This window comes from Peromyscus leucopus, chromosome 2 (genome assembly GCF_004664715.2).
Source record: "Peromyscus leucopus breed LL Stock chromosome 2, UCI_PerLeu_2.1, whole genome shotgun sequence".
Classification (NCBI taxonomy): domain Eukaryota; kingdom Metazoa; phylum Chordata; class Mammalia; order Rodentia; family Cricetidae; genus Peromyscus; species Peromyscus leucopus.
Genome location: NC_051064.1, coordinates 146,875,263 through 146,895,432, shown reverse-complemented (window position 1 = coordinate 146,895,432; position 20,170 = coordinate 146,875,263). Strand labels below are relative to the sequence as shown.

The 20,170-nt window shown below is 44.4% G+C and overlaps 1 protein-coding gene across 1 annotated transcript in view; it reads left to right on the top strand.

Annotated features, from left to right (window-relative positions):
• The first annotated feature begins 7,199 nt into the window (after positions 1 to 7,199).
• The window catches only part of Pex14 (peroxisomal biogenesis factor 14), a 146,292-nt gene continuing 133,321 nt past the window's right edge, over positions 7,200 to 20,170 (top strand). The window contains exon 1 of the mRNA XM_028893644.1: positions 7,200 to 7,302. Within this exon, the coding sequence (XP_028749477.1) occupies positions 7,267 to 7,302 (36 nt within the window). The 5' untranslated portion in view covers positions 7,200 to 7,266. The remainder of the gene's footprint in view (positions 7,303 to 20,170) is intronic.

Below are 20,170 nucleotides of genomic sequence, written 5' to 3'. Positions count from 1 at the left end.
ACAAGACACCAGGTGGCATGAGCCCTGGCTTGGAGAGAGCAGCAGAAGCTTTGAAATCCTCCCTGCAGTGAAAAGAGCATGGTCTAAGTCCCTAGCAGTAGCTGCAGTGGTAGCACAGGAAAAGCTGAGGCTGTGTTTGGCCATACAAAAGAGGCAGAAATGGGGACGCAAGCCCCTAACCCAAGAACAGAAAGTGGCTAGCAGAGAGCCTTAGCAACAGTAGTGGCGTCAGGGACTCTGCATCAGGGGGTAGGAAACCAGTGGGGAAGAAGGAGATCTATTGGGGAGGAAATCTCTCTGAAAAGGCTCTTCTTTCAAGTACTCTCATTTTTTCACTGACCCAGTGAGGTAGGAGAGTGAAGTCCCATGGGGTTTTTGCTTCTGGTGCAAAGTTCCGGCCTGTCTGCATGTGCAGGTGGGCGCGACCCACTCTGGGGCCAGTGCCAGGTGGGGAGTTTTGATTAGAGAACTACACCTGTGAAACAGTAATTCAGGTGTCCTAATGTGCGCTTAGGGAAGACAAAAAAACTCCCATGGCAAAAGAGCAAAAGCTTGATCTTGATTTCATACAAAAAAAAATAAATAAAATAAAATAAAATAAAAAGTCCTTTTAGGCAAGGGTGAGTCCAGATAAGGCTTTCAAATGTTCCCCCTAATTGAACAGCAAGACACTCAGGGAAATATCATGTTAATGCATATTCCAATTCCTTTTAAACAGCTTAAGGAGTTAAAAACAGCTTACTGCTGGTATAGCCAAAACCCCCAAAACACCACTTTCCCCCCAGTGTTGTTAGAAGCCTGGCCTCCCAGGAACAGGAAACAGGTGAACAAAGCTTGCCCGACAGGAGGAAATTAAAATGCTAATGTCACTGGTCAAGCCACTTTGATACCCTTTAGAAAGCAAGGGAGAGTAGTCCAACACCAAGAAGTTGCTTTAGGTGTGGAAAAAGCTTAAGGGAAAATAAGGAACCTGGGTTGTGCTTGAGATGCAAGGGAGAAACATTAGGCTAATAAAAGTCTAATAAAGAGGCATTGTTCAAAGAGCTCATGGCAGTTCTGTGTAGCTTTGCGCCTTTCCTGGAACTCACTTGGTAGACCAGGCTGGCCTCGAACTCACAGAGATCCGCCTGGGCTCTGCCTCCCAAGTGCTGGGATTAAAGGCGTGCGCCACCACTGCCCGGCAAAATGTGAGTTCAATTACAAGGTATAACCATTAACTTTTATTCCTCAGTTTTGTTTTGTTTTTCTGGAGCTGAGGACTGAACCCAGGGCCTTGTGCTTGCTAGGCAAGCGCTCTACCACTGAGCTAAATCCCCAACCCTCATGGCAGTTTTAAGATGCACCTTTAAAAAATTAAGAAGGAGGAATTGTACCCTCAGTTACCAAATGAAGCTTGATGGCTGCCTGAGCACTTGGTGCAATGTGTAGAACAGAGGAATGTCAGCTCTGATGATGCTACTCCAGAGGGGCTAGAGTGAGAGCGGCTGAGCCAATGTTGCTGATATTGAGGTTCTATCCTGCAGTATGGGGAAAGTAGGAGAATAAGGGGGCCCCCAGACTGCTGAGGAGTTTGGGACAAAGGTTTTGCTACTCTTTAGTAAAAGCAGGAACAAAACGGAGCATGGATCCATATTGCTTCTAGCGGCAAATTAATGATTGGCCCCTTTAAGAGGTTTCCTGCATATTACCAGAGGAGGAGAAAGGCAGCTTGGTTACCATGGCAACTATCCTCGCCCTGGAAGCAAGGTTCTTGGGAAAGACGGTCATAAAGTGCTGCTGTAGCTAGGACTGAAGTCTCAGCAATGTTTGTTTGAATTGTGGCACCCAGGGGAGCTGCAATGAGTTTGGGTATAGGGACAACCCCCTAGATGGTGACTGTCCACTGCTGGGCATACTTCTGCTGGTTCTGGAACAGCTGAGAGTGCCAGGCAGGAAAGGTGGCTTTGGGGCAGTGGCATTGTCCCAAATGTTACAACCCTCTAGCACTCACTGAATCCTGGGGTTTAGGGAGCTGGATACAATGACTCTAGGGTCACTGACAAATTAGGCTCTGGTTTCAAACTGTCAGTTGAAAAACTGACTCTGAACTCCAGACTTCAAAAATAAAGCAGTTTTTTTTTTTTTTTTTTTTTTTTGAGACAGGGTTTCTCTGTGTATCTTTGCACCTTCCCTGGAACTCACTCTGTAGCCCAGGCTGGCCCTCGAACTCAAAGAGATCCAGCCAAGAGATCTCTTTTAGGTGTTTGCTAAAGTTTACAAAGTAGTCCTATAGAGTGTTTGATTTTTGAATGTCAGTTTGTAAGAAGTTTAAATATGTATAGTAAATATTCATGCTAGTTGTAAATACGTATAGTAATGTTCATAATAGAATTATGTTGATATTAATGCACCATGGTTTGGTGAAGCTAAGGGAATCTTTAAGTTTGATGCAGTTTATTTGATGTGTTTGCATCAAGAATTTATTGATTAAAGATAGAGAAAATAAAAGAAAAAGAAAAAAAAGAATTTATTGATTTAAAAAAGGGCTTGGCACAGCTAAGGCTGTTATAGGTATTTTAGACCCATTTAAAAAGGACATTCCATCTTGGTCATTCTCTACTCCTTTACTGGAGGATGTGGCAGCTCTAGGGATTGCTGTGGTTGTTCCAACTGCTTGCAAGCTCTCAGTAGGGACCTGAGTCAGAGCTGAGTTAAGTTCTGTACCCCTCCTGTCAGAGGCTAGGCAACATTCTTTTTTCTAGCTTCCGATCTAAGACAGAATATGCTTGAAGGAAAATGTATCTCCATGATGGATAAGGTTTGTCTAGCTGAAGAAGATAAACTAAGGCAGACACAATCTATCTGTGGGGCCTGAGGGATTCTTTAATATATTAAGAAGTGGGAGCTTTGGAGGCCCATAGAGGTTTTCTAGTGAGATCTGAGCTTGCTTTACCCAGCAGGGCTGTATAAGGGGATGACTTGACCATATGCATGGTTATCAGGTGTGTGGAAGGGTCTGCGCTTGGCTGTGTGGCATGCTTTGATCTAGCAAGGGGGAGGTCTTTTGCCTCACCCTGTGGCATTGTTATCAAAAGCCCTTTTGAAGAGACAGAATGGGCTGATGGATTTTGATCCAAGTCCTCCTGAAGGTATCCTGTGTTTCTTTCTGTATCATCTCTGTCATCTCTGTTCTGCTACCTTTTTTTTTTTTTTTTTTTTTTTGGTTTTTTTGAGACAGGGTTTCTCCTTGTAGTTTTGGTGCCTGTCCTGGATCTTGCTCTGTAGACCAGCCTGGCCTCGAACTCACAGAGATCCACCTGCCTCTGCCTCCCAAGTGCTGGGATTAAAGGTGTGCACCACCACCACCTGACTCTCTGCTATCTTTCTATCTACAAATTCTTTATTCTTCTCTCCTCCTCATAGGAACCCTGTAAAAGGTGGGAACTGGCCTCCCACAGGAAAGCCACTGCCAAACTTTGCCAAAACAAGGCAGGACATTCCTTCAAAATTCCTGCTTCATAGAAATGTCTGCCAGATATTCTAGGCCCGTTGGCCAAAGATGAATGCCCCAACATTGCAGAGGAACTTTTGGTGACTGTCCAGGCAGCCAGATGTCTCTGTTGTTTCTATAGTTTTGGAAGTGGCTTGCCCTTCATTTTCTGTTTACTCAGGTAATATGTCCTTCAGGGGTCTTTGATGGAGTTGAAGACAAGATAGTTATAGTTACAGTTTTCCTTAGTTATGATAGAAGATAAAATAGGTAACAGATGTTGTGGAGTAATCTTTCTGTATACTGTGAAGATGTGTCTTTGACAAGATGCCTTCTGATTGGTTTAATAAAAAGCTAAACAGCCATTAACTAAGTAGGAGGTATAGGCAGGAGAGCCAGACAGAGAGAACTCTGGGAAGAAGAAGGCAGAGTCACTAGCAGACACAGAGGGAGCAAGGCATGCTAGAGAACAGGTAAAAGCCATGAGCCATGTGGCAACATGTAGATTGGTAGAAATGGTTTAATTTTAGTTGTAGGAGTTAGTAATAACAAGCCGAAGCTATCAACTCACCATTTATAATTAGTAATAAGTCTCTGTGTGGTTATTTGGGAGCAGGCTGATGGGACAGAGCTGACTGGTGGGACAGGAAATCTCTGCCTACATACAGAGGTTTGGACTCATCGAGATTGGATAGATAGGCTGGGTGGTGGTGGTGCACGCCTGTAATCCCAGCACTCTGGAGGCAGTCACGTGGATCTCTGTGAGTTCAAGGCCAGCCTGGTCTACAGAACTAGTTCCAGGTCCGCTAGGGCTGTTGCACAGAGAAATCCTGTCTTGAAAAACAAAAAACAAAACAAAACAAAAAGATAGATAGTTAATAGAGTGATTTCTCCAAATTTGCCAAATGCAAAGGAACTGGATATTGTGAATGTAATTCTTTTTTGTTTGTTTTTGTTTTTTTGAGATAGGGATTCTCTGTGTGACAGTTCTGGCTATCCTGGAACTTGCTCTGTAGACCTCAAACTCACAGAGATCCACTTTCCTCTGTCTCCTAAGTGCTGGGATTAAAGGTGTGCCCCACCACCACCTGGTGTAAATATAATTCTTACTTGTTAACTGTTCTTATTTCATATAGTTTTACTTTGTTAAAGTTAAAACCTTCCTTTTTATTTAGACAAAAAGGGGGAAATGTTAGGAATATTACTTTGACTATATAAAGGTGTATTGCTTTTGTTTGTTTGTTTTGTTTTTTGAGACAGTGTTTCTCTGTGTAGTTTTGGTGCCTGTCTGGATCTCGCTCTGTAGACTAGGCTGACCTTAAACTCACAGAGATCTGCCAGACTCTGCCTCCCGAGTGCTGGGATTAGAGGTGTATGCTACCACTGCCTGGAGTATTGCAATTTTTTTTTTTTTGGCTGCAGTTTTTTTTCCTCCATAAAAACTAGTGTTTATCATGAAAAGAATGGAATTGGGGTGTGGCTCAGTGGTGGAGCACTTGCTTAGCACACAGGGGCCCAGCAGCATATACATACACCCTAATGTGATGAGATGGTGGTGCTGATGACAAAGGGTCCCAGAGCAGGGCACACTGGCACACACTGGTCGTCCTAGAACTCTGGAGGCTGAAGCAGGAGGATCTTCAGGTCAGGCCAGCTTGGGCTACATAGTGAGATCTTGTCTCAAAAAGGTAAAGTAGCTGGGTGGTGGGTGGTCCATGCCTTTAATCCCAGCACTTGGGAGGCAGAGGCAGGAAGATCTCTATGACTTCAAGGCCAGCCTGGTCTACAGAGGAGTTCCAGGACAACCAAGGTTACACAGAGAAACCCTGTCTTCAATGCGGCCCCCCCCCAAAACCCTCAAAAAAACAAAAATAAAAAAACCCCAAACAAACAACAACAAAAAGTAACAAATTAACAATTCAACCATCATATGATGGTTCATAAAGGCTCTTCTCTCCTAAAGGCCCTGTCTCCTGGGTTTGCCTAGTATGCCTACTGTCTTAGTTTGGGTTTTTATTGCTGTGAAGAGACACCATGACCCGAAAACTGTTATAAGGAAAACATTTAATGGGGTGGCTCTCTTACAGTTCAGAGGCTCAGTCTACTATGATCATGAAGGGGAGCATGGCAGCGCGCAAGCAGATGTGTGGCTGGAGCTGAGAGCGCTACATCTTGCAGACAACAGGAAGTCCACTGACTGTCACACTGAGGGAAGCTGGAGCAAAAAGAGGCCTCAAAGCCCGCCCCCACAGTGACACACTTCCTCCAACAAGGCCACACTCCTAATAGTGCCCTCCCGTTTGTTTTATCTTCCCCACAGCGGCTGCACCTTTATCTACTGCTATTTCCGCCAGCAGTTGCGACTCTGCAGGTTCTAGCCTGCTTCTCTGGTAGCGGCCTGCCTGCCCAGGCTGCAGCCTGGTGGGAATTCTTTTCTGGAAGGCACTGGCTCTGTTGCTGCCACTAAAGGTAGCTTTAACAAAATCTCTATCGTGTGATTGATCACCCTTTGGGGGCCATTTTCTTTCAAACCATCGCACCTACATACAGATGTCAGAATTCTCAGGTGCTTCGATTCTGTGTTTGTTTGTGCTTGGGGGCAAAAGCTGGGTGCTGGATCTTCTGCCTTTTTTTTTTTTTTTTTTTTTTTTTTTTTAATAGGGTCTCATGTAGTCTAGGCTGGCTTTGAACTCAGTATGTAGGCAAGGATAATGACATGATTCTCCTGCCTGAGCCTCCCAAATGCTATGATCACAGATGTGGACCACCACACCAGGTATTTACAGTGCTAGAATCCAGTTTATGCCTACTACCAAATGAGTTGCAATGTCATCTAAAGAGTCAGTTGTAATATAGATTAAGCACAGGCATTACACATTAGTGTGCATATGGGCTTCTCAAGAGAGAGTTGCCGAGTATTGGCTCTTTTTATTTCTAGTACCTGTGAACACTTCTGAGAAACAGTAGGCAGTCAATGAATAATACAGAATGGCTAGAATTTAATTTCCATTTTCATGTGTTTACTAAATAAATAGTCCCTAAATGTAACTGTGGTGCTTTGAAAATAGGGAGAGATTTAAGTCAAGAATAAAAATCTCTGTGTGGTACACATCTTGTAATCTCAGCACTGGGAGGGAGGCAGGAGGACCTGAAACAGAATTGGCTACATAGAAAGTTTGAGGCAGCCGGGCAGTGGTGGCGCATGCCTTTAATCCCAGCACTCAGGAGGCAGAGGCAGGTGGATCTCTGTGAGTTCGAGGGCAGCCTGGTCTACAGAGCGAGATCTAGGAAAGGCACCAAAACTACATAGAGAAACCGTGTCTCGAAAAACCAAAAAAAAAAAAAAAAAAAAAAAAAAAAAAAAAAAAAGGAAGAAAGAAAGTTCGAGGCTACTTTGAACTACATGAGGCCTTGTCTAGAAAACAAAACAAACAAACAAAAACTCCTAAATATACAAACATGTAAATAGATTTATTTTTAAAAAGAAGGGGAACCTAGTGGGGTATGTGGGGCGAGTGAGGAGGAGTTAGGAGTGCATGTGACTAAACCGCAACGTTAACATATTAACTATGTAAAACCACAAGAAAAGATATTCCATTAAAAATAAAGAACACGGACTGCGGATTTTCCGGTAAACAGCAAGGTAACTGGGACACAGGGCTTTACCCTTTCTGCCTGCAGCCCGCCCCCATCGACAGGCTCAGGTCCTTCTACTTTGGTCTGGCCTGGAGAGCGAGAGCGAGCGCTCTTGGGAGAAACTTGGGCCGGCGGCGGTCGATTAGTCAGGCCTCAGGAAGATGGCGTCCTCGGAGCAGGCAGAGCAGCCGAGCCAGGTGAGGGGAGTGGGGCTGCCCCGCCGCGGCTGGCAGGGGTCGGGGCTGGAGCGGCGCTCGGCGCGCGGCTGGCAGGGAGCCGGCGACCCCGAGTGCTGGAAGCGGGAGACCCCCGACTTCGTCTTCCCTCTGGGCCCCGCCCCTCTCCGGGTCCTCCCCGCCCGGCTCCTACCCCGGTGACCCCTCTCTCACCACATTCCGGAGTTGGGGTCTCAGCCGCGGCCTCAGGTCCCCGCTTCCCGCCCGGCGGCCCCTAGGAGCCGGCTGGACTTCGTCGGGAGGATGGCGGGCCCCGGCCAGGTCCTCAGCCCACCGATGGGAGGGCCCGCCGGAGGAGAGCTGGGAGGCTCGTTGGTACCCGGCTGTCCCCCGTGGGGAGGGCCAGGACGACTTCCACTCCCTCCGCCTCAGCCCCTCCAGTGCCAGCATCTTGGTCTTCAGGCATCTTGGGGCTTCCCTTACCAAGTTGGAGGGTCGTTCCGAGGACTTCTTCCCTCTCAGTGCGTTACTAGAGAGTGGACGGACTGTAAATAGCAGGCGCCACCGAGCTTTTCGCTGAGGATCCAACCCTCGCTTCTCTGGGTTTGGTTTTCTTGGCCAAGGAATCCCCCCAGAATTCGTCTCCTGCAGACTGAACCAAATCCCGCTTCAGTTACGGGCCAGGGTGGACGCTTGGGCTTCTGCGGTGGGGAAGTAGTGATGCGGAGGCCTCTGAAGGGGTTTATAATCCAAAGGAGGAGTGGGGTGAGGAAAGATGCTAAGAGACAGCCCTTTTATTGCGTGTGTGCTGTCATGCAGAAGACAAGCTATGCTTACTTTCAGATGTTGTTTATTTCTGTGTATATGCACGAGCCCTGGCGCTGGTGGAAGTCAGAGGACAACTTTGCTGGAGCGCGGAGGTGGAGCCTCTACCTGCTGAGCCGTCTCTTTGGCCACCGAGTGGTGTTTAGTATCTAACTCTTGTCTACCCTTTGTAAAGTGCAGAAGTGGGTTGCAAGGTTTTTCAACTGCCCTAAGTCATGTGCACCACTGAGCCTTGATTTCAGCCCACACTACGTGTGACTACACTAGTTGGCCATCTGTGTTTAAATTAATTAGGATAGACCCAAGAAGAAACAAAAATTAGCTGGGAATCTCATCATTCATCTCTCACTTCCTTGAAGCACCTTGAAGAGTTCTCAGCCACTTGTCAATATTTCACTTCCTTCCTAGGCAGAGGACTACCACTTAATATTTCTTACTGTCTTTCTCCTCATGATAAGTCAATTAGAGGAATCACACTTAAAGGAGTTGGACACTTAGATCAGCCTCTGTTAGTGTATGAGTAACTCAGGATGATGTGTGTGCTGTAAGACAGCAGAAACCATTAGGAAGGATTCTGGGCTTCCCACTGCCCAGGGTTCTGGACTCCGGAGTGTCTGAAAGAGGGATTCTCCCCTTTCTTGTGTTATCCCACCTAGTTTGCTAAACTGCCCCGGTGCTCAGTGCCTGAATTTTTCTGAACTGTTTAGGAATGGAATTGAAATGTGTCCACAGTTTCTGATAACTCCAGGACACTTCCAGTTTTATAAAGGGTACTAAAAATCTTCCCACTTGGAACCCTTGGTGTGCTGTAACTCACTGTGTAGACCAGGCTGGCCTTGAGGGGTCTAAGGTCTCGAAGGGTTTGGCTAGCACTTGTTTGGTTTCGGCTCTGCCTCCCCTTTGCCCTCCTTTCTGAAGCTGATAGAGACGGGATTGCATCAGAATGTGCTGGCAGCCTGCGGAGAAAGTTGAACTCTTTGTCATGTTCTGTCACTAACTATAAGCTGCAAATACACACTTAAAATATGTATGTATCCATATCCCAGCACTCAGGAGGCAGAGGCCAGCCTGGGCTGATACACAGAGAAACACTGTCTTGAAAAGCCATACATATGTGTGTGTATGTGTATAGTCCAGGCACGACCTTCCTTCCTCAGCTTTCTGAGTGCAGAGATTGTAGGCTCACACCACTCTTCTAGGCTTAAGTACACTTAAGCATTACTTGTTTATCTATTTTTGAGACAACAATTCATGTAAACCAAAAAGCCTTGAGCTTTACATAGCCTAGGGTGACCTTGAACTTCTGATCCTCCTGCTTCTATCTTACAAGTGAGACTTCATGCATATGCCACCAAGTCATTGGTGATAGAGATTGAAATAGGACCTTGTGTATGCTAAGCCGGCCTTCTACCAACTGAGCTACATTCCTAGCCTCAATTTTAATTAGAAAATCTTTTAATTAATTAGTTAACTAATTGTTTTTTTTTGAGACACAGTCTTACTATGTAGCCCTTAGTTGGCCTGGAATTCACTATGTAGACCAGGCTGGTTTTAAGCTCCATCTGGCTCTGCAACCTGAGTGCTGAGATTAAAAGCATTTGTCACTATGCTCAGCTATTATATTTTGAGTGTGTACATTTTGTGTGTGTGTGTGTGTGTGTGTGTGTGTGTGTGTGTGTGTGTGTAGGTCAGAGGTCAAGCTATCTTAGTAACAGGCCAGAGGTCAATTAGGTATGCTCTTCAGTTGTTCGTTATTTATTTTATATGTATGGGGGTTTTGTCTGTGTGTATGTGTGTATGTTCTTGGTGCCTGCAGGTGCTAGAAGTGTGCTTCTCAGCCCCCCGGAACTGGAATTACAGACTGTTGTGAGGCTCCAGGTGGAGGCTGGGAATCAAGCCTGCATCCTCTGGAAGAGCAGCTAATGCTCTTAACTGCCAAGTCACCTCCTTTAGCCCCATATTTTCTACCTTACTTATTGACTTTTCTACCTTATTTTTTGAGGCAGGGTCTCTCACGAACCTTGACTATATGGATTTGGCTGGACTGGCCGGCCTGTGAGGCCCAGCAAGCCCCCTGTCCTTGCATCTCTGGTACTGGGATTATAGGCGTGGGCCTCCGTTCAAATTTTATGTGGGTTCCTGGGGTTGAACTCAGGTTCTCCTGCTTCCGCAGCAAACACCTTACTTGTTGAACTATCTCTTCAGTACCCTTCAATGTATTGAACACATTTTCCCCTCAAATATTATTGTGTGAGTGAGTGTGTGTGTGTATGATGTATGTGTGAGTTCGGGCAAAAGTATGCCACAGTGTTTCTGTGGAGTTGGTTCTCTCCTTCACCTTTATGTGAGTTCTGGAATCAATGTCAAGTTATCAGTCTCATGTGACAAGTGCTGTTATCTTTTAGGAAGTATAGACTGCTCTAAGACCATTTGTTCTTTCTCTTTTCTTTTTTTAAAGGCAGATTTACTACTTTTTAAAAATGTGTCTGTGTGGGTGTGAACACAGGAGTGTAGGTGGCCTCAGGGTCCAGAAGAAGCTGTGTCCTCTGGAGCTAGAGTTGCAGTTGTTGCTGTCAGACATGGGTGCTGGAACTGAACTCTGTTGTTTGTCTTTCGAGACAGGGTTTCTCTGTGTAGTTTTGGTGCCTGTCCTGGATCTCACTCTGTAGACCAGGCTGGCCTTGAACTCACAGAGCTCTGCCTGGCTCTGCCTCCTGAGTGCTGGGATTAAAGGTGTGTCGGGAACTGAACTCTTATGCCTTTTTAAAAAAAATTTTAACTTTTAATTTAATTTTTTTTGAGCATAAATATCTATTTGTAACAAAGGAGTTGTGTACAGTGTTGGAAATCTACAACTTCTTGTTACATTCACATTTGCACTTCACCTTTTTAAACAAACATTTATAATCATTATTTTATACAGATATAGATATGTAAATACGACATCAAGGTCAGTGGTCCTTCAGCATTTTCCACTTAAATGTTTTTTTGATAAAAAAGACTAAAATTTACTATTTCTTTCTTTCTTTTCCTTTTTTTTTTAGGAGCATATTTATTTGTAACAAAGGAGTTTGTGTACAGTTTAAAAAAAAAAAACTCTTAGGCCTTCTTAACCACTGAATCATGTCTGTAGCCCACTCTAAGTGTACATTTTAAGAGAGCCAGTGCTCACTGCATTTGCCTGACATTTCTTCATTTGAGCAGAGTGGTGCTGAAAAGATTGTTGGATAATTCCCCAAGCCTGGATGTATAGTTTACAGACCCAGGGGCTGGACCAATGTTTTGTGTCTCAGAAAGTTCGGGAGTTGGACTCATGGTATCATCTCTGGGTTTCTAGTGATGAGTGAAGAACCCTCTTTGCCTTTGAGGCAGGGTAAGGTACTAAAGCTCACCTCTCTGGCCTGGTATTCTAGCTGGTAGATACTAGCTGTGAGATCTGGCTAGGTTGCTTAACTTTATCCTCTATCTGACTCTATAAAGTAGGAAAAGACTAATGCTATCTCATAGGGTTGCTCTGAAGATTAAGTGGGTTAATTTATGTAAAATGCTTAGTTTACCTGACAGAAGTGTTGTACATTGTTTTTCGTTTAATACATTCTGGACTTGCACTCTTAGATGGGTGGAGGTCTTTCATTACAGCATTTGCTGTATGATTTTTGTATGTTGACCACTACTCTAGTGAAGTTCTTTTCTTTGTTTTGAAGTAATTTCTCTCTCTCTCTCTCTCTCTCTTTTTTTTTTTTTTTTGGTTTTTTGAGACAAGGTTTCTCTGTGTAGCTTTGCACCTTTCCTGGAACTCACTTGGTAGCCCAGACTGGCCTCGAGCTCACAGAGATCCGCCTGCCTCTGCCTCCCGAGTGCTGGGATTAAAGGCATGCGCCACCACCGCCCGGCTGGAAGTAATTTCTCTTGATAATTGAAAAGATGTGACAAATGCCACTGTTTATGCTAGTAGATTCTACTGGTTCTTTCATGATGGCAAAGTATAATTTTATAATTCAGAGAGTTGTTGGAATTCCATTTTTTGCTTCATGTTCTGAGGCAGGAGGATATTGAGTTCTACACCAGCCTGATGCTTGCTACCAAGACTGAAGATCTGGGTTCAGTTCCTGGAACCCACGTGATGGAAGGAGAGAACCAATTCCTGCAAACTGTTGTCTGACTCCTCCCCATGCACCCACGCATACATAAATAAATGTAACAACCCCATAAATTTAAAAACTTTTAAGTCTGAGCTACCTAGGAAGACTGTTGGGTAAGTGATACAGCATTTACCCAGAACATGCCGCCTCTGGGCTCTAGCCCTCGAACTGTAGGAGTCATACAGCAGGACTTAGGGACCTAACTGGCTTGTCAGGCCTGGAGGCGTCTCACAGGCTCCTAAGGCTATTGTTTATAGATGGTTCCTCTCTTGAGTTTTCAGATTTGTTCTCACATGTTTAGATGAAGTTAAATATTTCTTGTGAGTCTATCATCCAAGCAGCACTGTGTTCTCAGTGACTTGTATCTGGAGTCACTGGCACAGTCTTTTTATTGTTGGGAATAAGTTTGGTTGCTTGTTTAAGGTAGTGACTGTCCTATCTCTACGTAAGGTAATTTTCTCCTTCCTTCCTTCCTTTTTTCCTTCCTTCTTTCTTTCTTTCTTTTTTTTTTTTCTTTTTCTTTTTTTTGGTTTTTTGAGACAGTTTCTCTGTGTTACAGCCCAGGCTGTCCTGAAACTCACTCTGTAGATCAGGCTGGTCTTGAACTCAGGTACCTGCCTTGCTCTGCCTCCTGAGTGCTGGGATTAAAGGTGCGCACCACCACTGCCTGGCTGTAAGGTCATTTTTTCTTTTCTTTTCTTTTTTTTTTTTTTTTTTTCGAGACAGGGTTTCTCTGTGTAGCTTTGCGCCTTTCCTAGAACTCACTTGGTAGCCCAGGCTGGCCTCGAGCTCACAGAGATCCGCCTGGCTCTGCTTCCCGAGTGCTGGGATTAAAGGCGTGTGCCACCACCGCCCGGCAGTAAGGTCATTTTCTAAGTGAGTGGTTTTCTTTGTAATTTTGCATCATCATCATCTCAGTGTGCGATGAAGTCCTTCGTCCCCTGAACTTTACTGCAGAGTCCACTAAGTGTGTGGTGGTTACTTAATGAGTTTGAGGCCTTGTGGTGTACCCGTGTAACTACCACCAGGGCCAAGATCAAAATAGTTCTCTGTCCCTCAGTGTTCTGTTATTTCCTGTGAACCTCTCTGCTCTGGCTTCAGTCTCTACAGGTAATTTTAGTCTTTCCTGTAATTTCACACAAATGAGTTTATAACCTATTTTTTTTTAGGCTTTTCTTGGTCATAATGTTTGTGAAATTTGCCATTTTCTTTACCTGTAAAATTCATTACTTTTAAAAATACATTTATTTATTTATTTGTGTGTGGTGTGTATTTGTACACATGAACACAGAGATCTGAGGACAACTTGTGGGAGTTGGTTCTCTCCTTCCACCCTCTGGGTCCTTGGATTGAATTAATGTGTATGTGTGGGTGTATCTGTGTGAGTATGCCATTTGTGTGTGTGCACCTCTAGAGGCCAGGAAAGGGTGTTGGACCCCTGGAATTGGAGTTTGAGGTGGTAGTGAGCTGCTGCCAGCTGCTCCAGTCCTCAGGAGGAGGAGAGAGCTCTCTCAACTTGTGCAGCATCTCTCCAGCCCCTGCTGGAGCTCTTCATCTCTCCTTTGTGTGTGCTGGATGCATGCATGCACATGTGCACACTTATAGTTCTGAATATACATGTACATGCCTATATGTGCGCATGTGGAGGCCAGAGAAAGGCATCAGCGGTCTGCTTTGTTGCTCTCTCATTCACCCTTGAGCCAAGGTCTCTCACTGAACCTGGAGCTTGCTGGTGTTTCTTGTTTTGTTTTGAGCTAGGCTGGCTGGCTAGTAAGCCCCAGTGAGTCTCCTGTCTCTGCACACACCCAGTTCCAGGTCCAAGTTACAGTTGCACGTTTGCCTTTTACATTGGTGTTGGAGATCCGTCCTCATGGTGTGTAGCAGGTGCTCTCGCCCCCAAACTATCTTCCTCAGCCAAGTCCTCAGCTAGTCTTAAAAAAATGTGTTGCTAGGTATGGTGGCGCAACAAACGAATGGTCCAAGTTTGTTCCTTTGTGCCTTTATATTGATTTTTATTAAGTTTTTAATATGAGGATAGTAAAAGCTTTGCTGCCAATTTCAGTCCAGCCTTGGATCTCCCAGTAACTTGTGTGTCTATATGTGTGTTCATGTGTGTGCCTGCTTGTGTGTGTGGAGACCAGAGGTTGATATCAGGTGTTTTCCTCTGTTGCTCTCCTCTTTTGTTGTTTTGTTTCTGTTTGCTTGTTTGTTTTGAGACAGGGCGTTTCTATGTAGCTCTGGCTATCCTGGAACTACCTCTATAGACTATAGACCAGGCTGGCCTTGAACTCACACCTTGCCTGCACCTCCCGAGTGCTGGGATTAAAGGCAAGTGCCACATGTTTGGCTGTACTTTTATTTTTGGGGGGCAGGGCTATTGAACCTAAAGCTCACTGATCTGACTAGACTAGCTGGCTAGTGAGCTCCAAGAATCCCGTGGCTACTTGCCCTTGTGCTGGTCTTATAGAGAGATGCACTGCCTCACCTGGCTTTTTGCCTGGGTGTCTGGGAGCACAGTTTGGGTCTTCATGCCTGCGTGAGTGCTTTAATGGCTGAGCCATCTCTTCATCCTCTAGTGGTAAATTTTATAGCTCTAAGTCAGGTACAATAGCTCGTGCCTAAAATCTCAGAATATAGGAGGCTGAGGCAGGAGGATTGTACGAATTGAAGGCCAACCTGGGCTACAGAGTCTCACCCCTCTCCACCTACCACCCCCATCCTCACACCCCTTTTAAAAAATCCTACATAAAAGCTTGCTGGAGTTACAGGGATTGAGTGTAGCCCACGGGTCGGTTGGGGAGAGAACAGTCATTTTCATTACGACCTTCCCGTTTAAGCATGTCTGCACCTATTCAGATCTTTTTGTTTTTCTCAGTAGTGTCTTATAGTTTTAAGTGTGTAGGTCACAGTATTTATAAGTTTTGTTTATTTTTGGTTTTTGACACAAGGCCTCCTTATGTAGCCCATGCTTGTTGTTTAACTATGCAAAGATGCGTTGTGTTTGTTTAATTATGTAAAGATGTGTTGCTGTTGTACCTTGTCTGCCTAAGGCACCTGATTGGTTTAATAAAAAGATGACTGGCCAGTAGCGAGGGAGGAGGCGGAAGGAAGAGGAATTTAGGCTTGGGGAAGAAAGAAAAAGAGACAGCAGGGAGAACCAGGGGCTGGCTAACCAGCCAGCCAGACATGGAGGAAGCAGGAAAGTAGGACATACAGAATGAAAGAAAGGTAAAAAGCCCTGAGACAAAATGTAGATGAAGAGAAACAGGTTCAATTAAGTTCAAAGAGCTAATGGGACAGGCCAAAGCTAAGACTGAGCATTCATAATTATTAACAAATCTCTGTGTCTTTATTAGGGAACTGATTGGTGACCCAAAGAAAAGCCCAATCAGTACACATGCTGGCCTTAGACTCATTCCTGTCATGCTTTTACCTCTCAAGTGCTAGGATTGCAGGCGTGTGCCACCACATCCAGCTTTCATTTCTTTCTAATTGTTTAATGCTAGTGTATAAAATGAAATTATGGGTTTGTGTCTTGGGCATGTGTCTGCAACCTTGTTAGACCTGGTTTTCATTTTGGTAGCATTTTGTAGATTCCTCGTGGTTTTGATAGATGATAGTATCATCTGCAAATAAAGGCAGCTTTGCTTTTGTTCTTCCAGTTTAAACTTCCTTCTTCCCCTCCCTCCTCTTCCTCCTCCCTCCCAGCTGCTCTTCCTCACCTCTCTGTCCAGCTCCTTTTATTTTTTGTTTTATTGTATTATCTAGAACTTAAAAGAATGACCTCAAAGTGATAGTGAGCATGAACATTCTTTCCTGTTGCTGATCTGGAGGGATTGCATGTAGTCCTCCACACTCAGGTACGACGTTAGCTGTAGGGTTTTTGTAGAAGTTCCCTTTATCAAGATGAGGAAACTCATATTTAATTTTTTTTTTTTAGCTTGCTGAGTTTTTGTTGTTGTTTTTATTATTATTATTATTTTATTTTTAGACGGGGTCTCTCTACATAGCCCTGGCTCTCCTGGAACTTACTATGTAGATCAGGCTGGCCTCACACTCACAAAGATCCACCTGCCTCTGCCTCCCAGAGAATGCAAGGATTAAAGGTGTTCACCATTATGGCTGGCTGGTTGAGTTATTGTTTTGAGATAGAGTCTCAATATGTAGACCAGGATGGCCTTGAACTTTTAGCAATCCTCCTGTCTCTGCATGCTGAGTTCTGGGATTATAGGTGTTTCTGTGCCACCACACCAGGATGGCTTGTTTCTAAGAGACATGGTCTTGCTTCCTTCTGGGGCTGACCTCAAACTCCTGGCCTCAAAGGTGCCATGCCTTAGCTTGATAGCTAGGACCACAGGCAGATCACTACTTCTTGTCTTTGTATTTCATTCTCAAAATATTGTGTGTGGGGCTGGGGCACTTGTTGCTCTTTCAGAGGACCTGGGTTTGGGTCTCAGAACCTACAAGCCCACATGGTGACTCACAACTGTTTGTAACTCCTGTTGATCTGATGCCCTCTTCTGCTCCATGACCCTCCATGCATATGGGGCACAGAAACTCACAGAAGCACACATACCCTCACGATAAATAGATACAAATTTTAAAATAATTATGTGTTTTGTGGTTGGAGTGATAGCTCAATGTTTGAGGGCACTTGCTGCTCTTTTAGAGTACCCAGGTTTGGTTCCCAGCACACACATGACAGTTTACAACTGTTTAAACCTCCAGTTTCAGGGGATCCAACACTTTCTGGGCTTCTGCAGGCACTACAAATGCTATACACAGATGTTGACAAAATACTCATACACATAAAAATTTAAAGAAAATTTCAAAAGCAAATTGTGGGGCTGGGGAGATGACTCAGAAGTTAAAAACACTGGTTGCTCTTTCAGAGGACCTGGCTTTGGTTCCCAGTACACATGGCAGCTCATAACCATCTATTACTCCAGTTCCAGGGGATCTGACATCTCTTCTGGTCTCCTTGGGGACCAGGCACCCATGTGATGCACATACATACATGTAGGTGAAACATTTATACATATAAAATACAAAATAAATATAAAACATTATAAATAAATAAAAATCTTAAAAAATGTATGTAAGTTTTGAATGATGTGTTGTTGGTTGTTTTTTACTCTTTTTCATTCTTTTCTCTTTTGGGGACCCGCCACTCAGCTCCCAAATAAACACACATGGAGTCTTATTATTACTTATGAATGCCTGGCCTTATCTTGGCTTATTTCTAGACAGCTTTTCTTAAATGATCTCGTCTATCATTTGCCTCTGGACTTTTGTCTTTCTCTATTCTATATACCTTTCTTTACTCTTACTCTGGTTGGCTAGGTGACTGACCCCTGATGTCCTCTTCCTTTTCTCGTTCCTTGATCCTCTCTTGTTTCCCAATCCCTCTTTTTCTCCTTCTTCTCCTATTTATTCTCCCTGCCTGCCAGCCCCGCCTGTCTTTTCTCCTGCTTTGCTATTGGCCGTTCAGTTCTCTATTAAATCATCAGGTGTTTTACACAGGCACAGTAACACAGCTTCACAGAATTAAACAAATGCAACATAAAAGAATGCAACACATCTTTGCATCATTAAACAAATGGTCCACAGCATAAACAAATGTAACACACTTTAAAATAATATTCTACAACAAAGATGTCCTTTGCTCTTTTTGGTATCTACTGATAGTTGATCTTTTTGTTTTCTTTTCTTCCTTTGTTCTGTTAATTAGTTTTATTTTGTTATTTAATTTATTTGATATATTTTCTTGGTCATGATTTATATAGTACTACCCCCTATTATATGTTACTGGGTTTGATATGTTCATATTTATTTATCTTGGTTTTTTTTTGAGACAGGGTCTCTCTATGTAACAGCCCTGGCTGTCCTGGAACTCACTCTGTAGACCAGGCTGGCCTTGAACTCACAGAGATCCACCTGCCTCTGCCTCCCAAGTGTTGGTAATAAAGGTTGTACCATCACTGCCCATTTTTTGGGTTATTTTTATTTTTTATATTTATTTATTTATTTAGGTTTTTCGAGACAAGGTTTCTCCGTGTAGTTTTGGTGCCTGTCCTGGATCTCGCTCTGTAGCCCAGGCAGGCCTCGAACTCACAGAGATCCGCCTGGCTCTGCCTCCAGAGTGCTGGGGTTAAAGGCATGTGCTACTGCCGCCCAGCTCTAGAGGGTTATTTTTAATTTAATTGTTTTTATATTTATTTATTTATGTGGGGGTGGGGCTTGCATGTGCTACACATGCATGTAGAGGTCATAGGACAACTTTTGGGAGTCAGTTCTCTCCTTCCACCATGTAGGTTCCGGAGATGGAACTCTGATCATCAGGGTTGGGGGCAGGTGCCTTTATCCATCTCTTCAGCCTTATTTATTTTTCTGAGACAGGGTCTCATGTCCTTGAACTCATTATATATGGAGAATGGTTTTGAACCTTGGAGCCTCTTGCCTCCACTTCTTGACTGCTAAGGAATTACAAGGCTGTATCTGTACCTGGTTTATACAGTGCTGGAGGTGGAACCCAGGGCTTCCTGTGTACTAGGCAGTCACTCTGCTGATTGAGCTACATGCCTCGTGTGCTCCCCTCCTGCCCCTTCAAAAGTTTTTTATTTCAGTTTTAAAAAACATTTATCATTGTGTGTGTGCCTACATGCTTGTGAAGTCAGAGAACTACTTGCAGGGTAGTAGTTGGCTCTTAACTGTCCACCATGTATGTCCTGGGGCATCAAACTCAGGTCTTCAGATTTGGAGGCCGGTGCCTTTATCCACTGAACCATATCACTGGACAGTCCCCTCCCCCTTTTGGTGTGTGTATGTTGTAACCCATCCACCTCCTGTGTGTGTGTGTGTGTGTGTGTGTGTGTGTGTGTACTTGTGCACATGAATGTAGAGGTCAAAGGCTAATGTCCAGCTGTCTTTCTGTCTTATTGTTTTACCCACCCTCCCATCTGCCTTTCAAGTGAATGTGTGTGTGTGTGACTGTGTGTTTGTGCATGTATGTGTATACCTGCGAGCTTGTGTGTGTGTTCCATAGCACACATGTGAAAGAGGACACTTTTTGGGAGTCTGTTTAAATTCAGGCCGTCAGACTTGGCAGCAAGCCTTCTGAACCCTCTCACCCGCCCTTTACCATATTTATATAGTTACTTCCTTTGGTTGTTTGAGACAGGGTCTCTCTGCACAGCCTGGCTGTCCTGGAACTCACTCTGTAGATAAGGCTGGTCTCAAACAGAGATTCACCTGCCTCTTCCTCTGCTAGGATTAAAGGCCCTTTAAAACATTGGGATTTTTTTGTTTGTTTATTGCTGGAAATGTGAAAATTACTAGTTTTTGCTAGTAATTTTGAAGTTTTTCTTTCTTTCTGTTATTGATTGAGATGGGGTGATGAAAGCCAGATATGCCATAATCCCAGCATTCAAGAGGCTGATGGAGAGTTCAAGGCCAATCTTAGCTACAGAGCTAGACCTTGTTTCAGACAACACAGATTTACAAAACAAACCCACAAACAACCACTAGAGGTGTCTGTGTTCACTAGCCCAGCTCCTCTCTGGCTTCCTGTCCAGTGGATCCAGGTTTGCATCAGTATTATCTTCCTCCTGTGAATGCGCTTTCTGTTGCTCGCTCTTTCTTTTTAAAAATATTTTTCTGTATGTGTATGTGTGTGTGCCTGAGTGTATGTGTACGTGTACCAAATGCACCCAGTGCCAGTGGCAGTCAGAAGAGGGCATCGGGTTCTCTGGAACTGGATCTATAGGTGGTTGTGAGCCACCATGTGGTACTGGGAACCTAACCTGGGTCTTAAGTGCTCTTAATCACTGAGCCATCTCTCTAGCATTTCTTTTTTTGAGACAGGGTCTGGCCATGTAGACCTGACTGGCCCTGAACTCACAGAGACTCACCTGCCTCTGCTT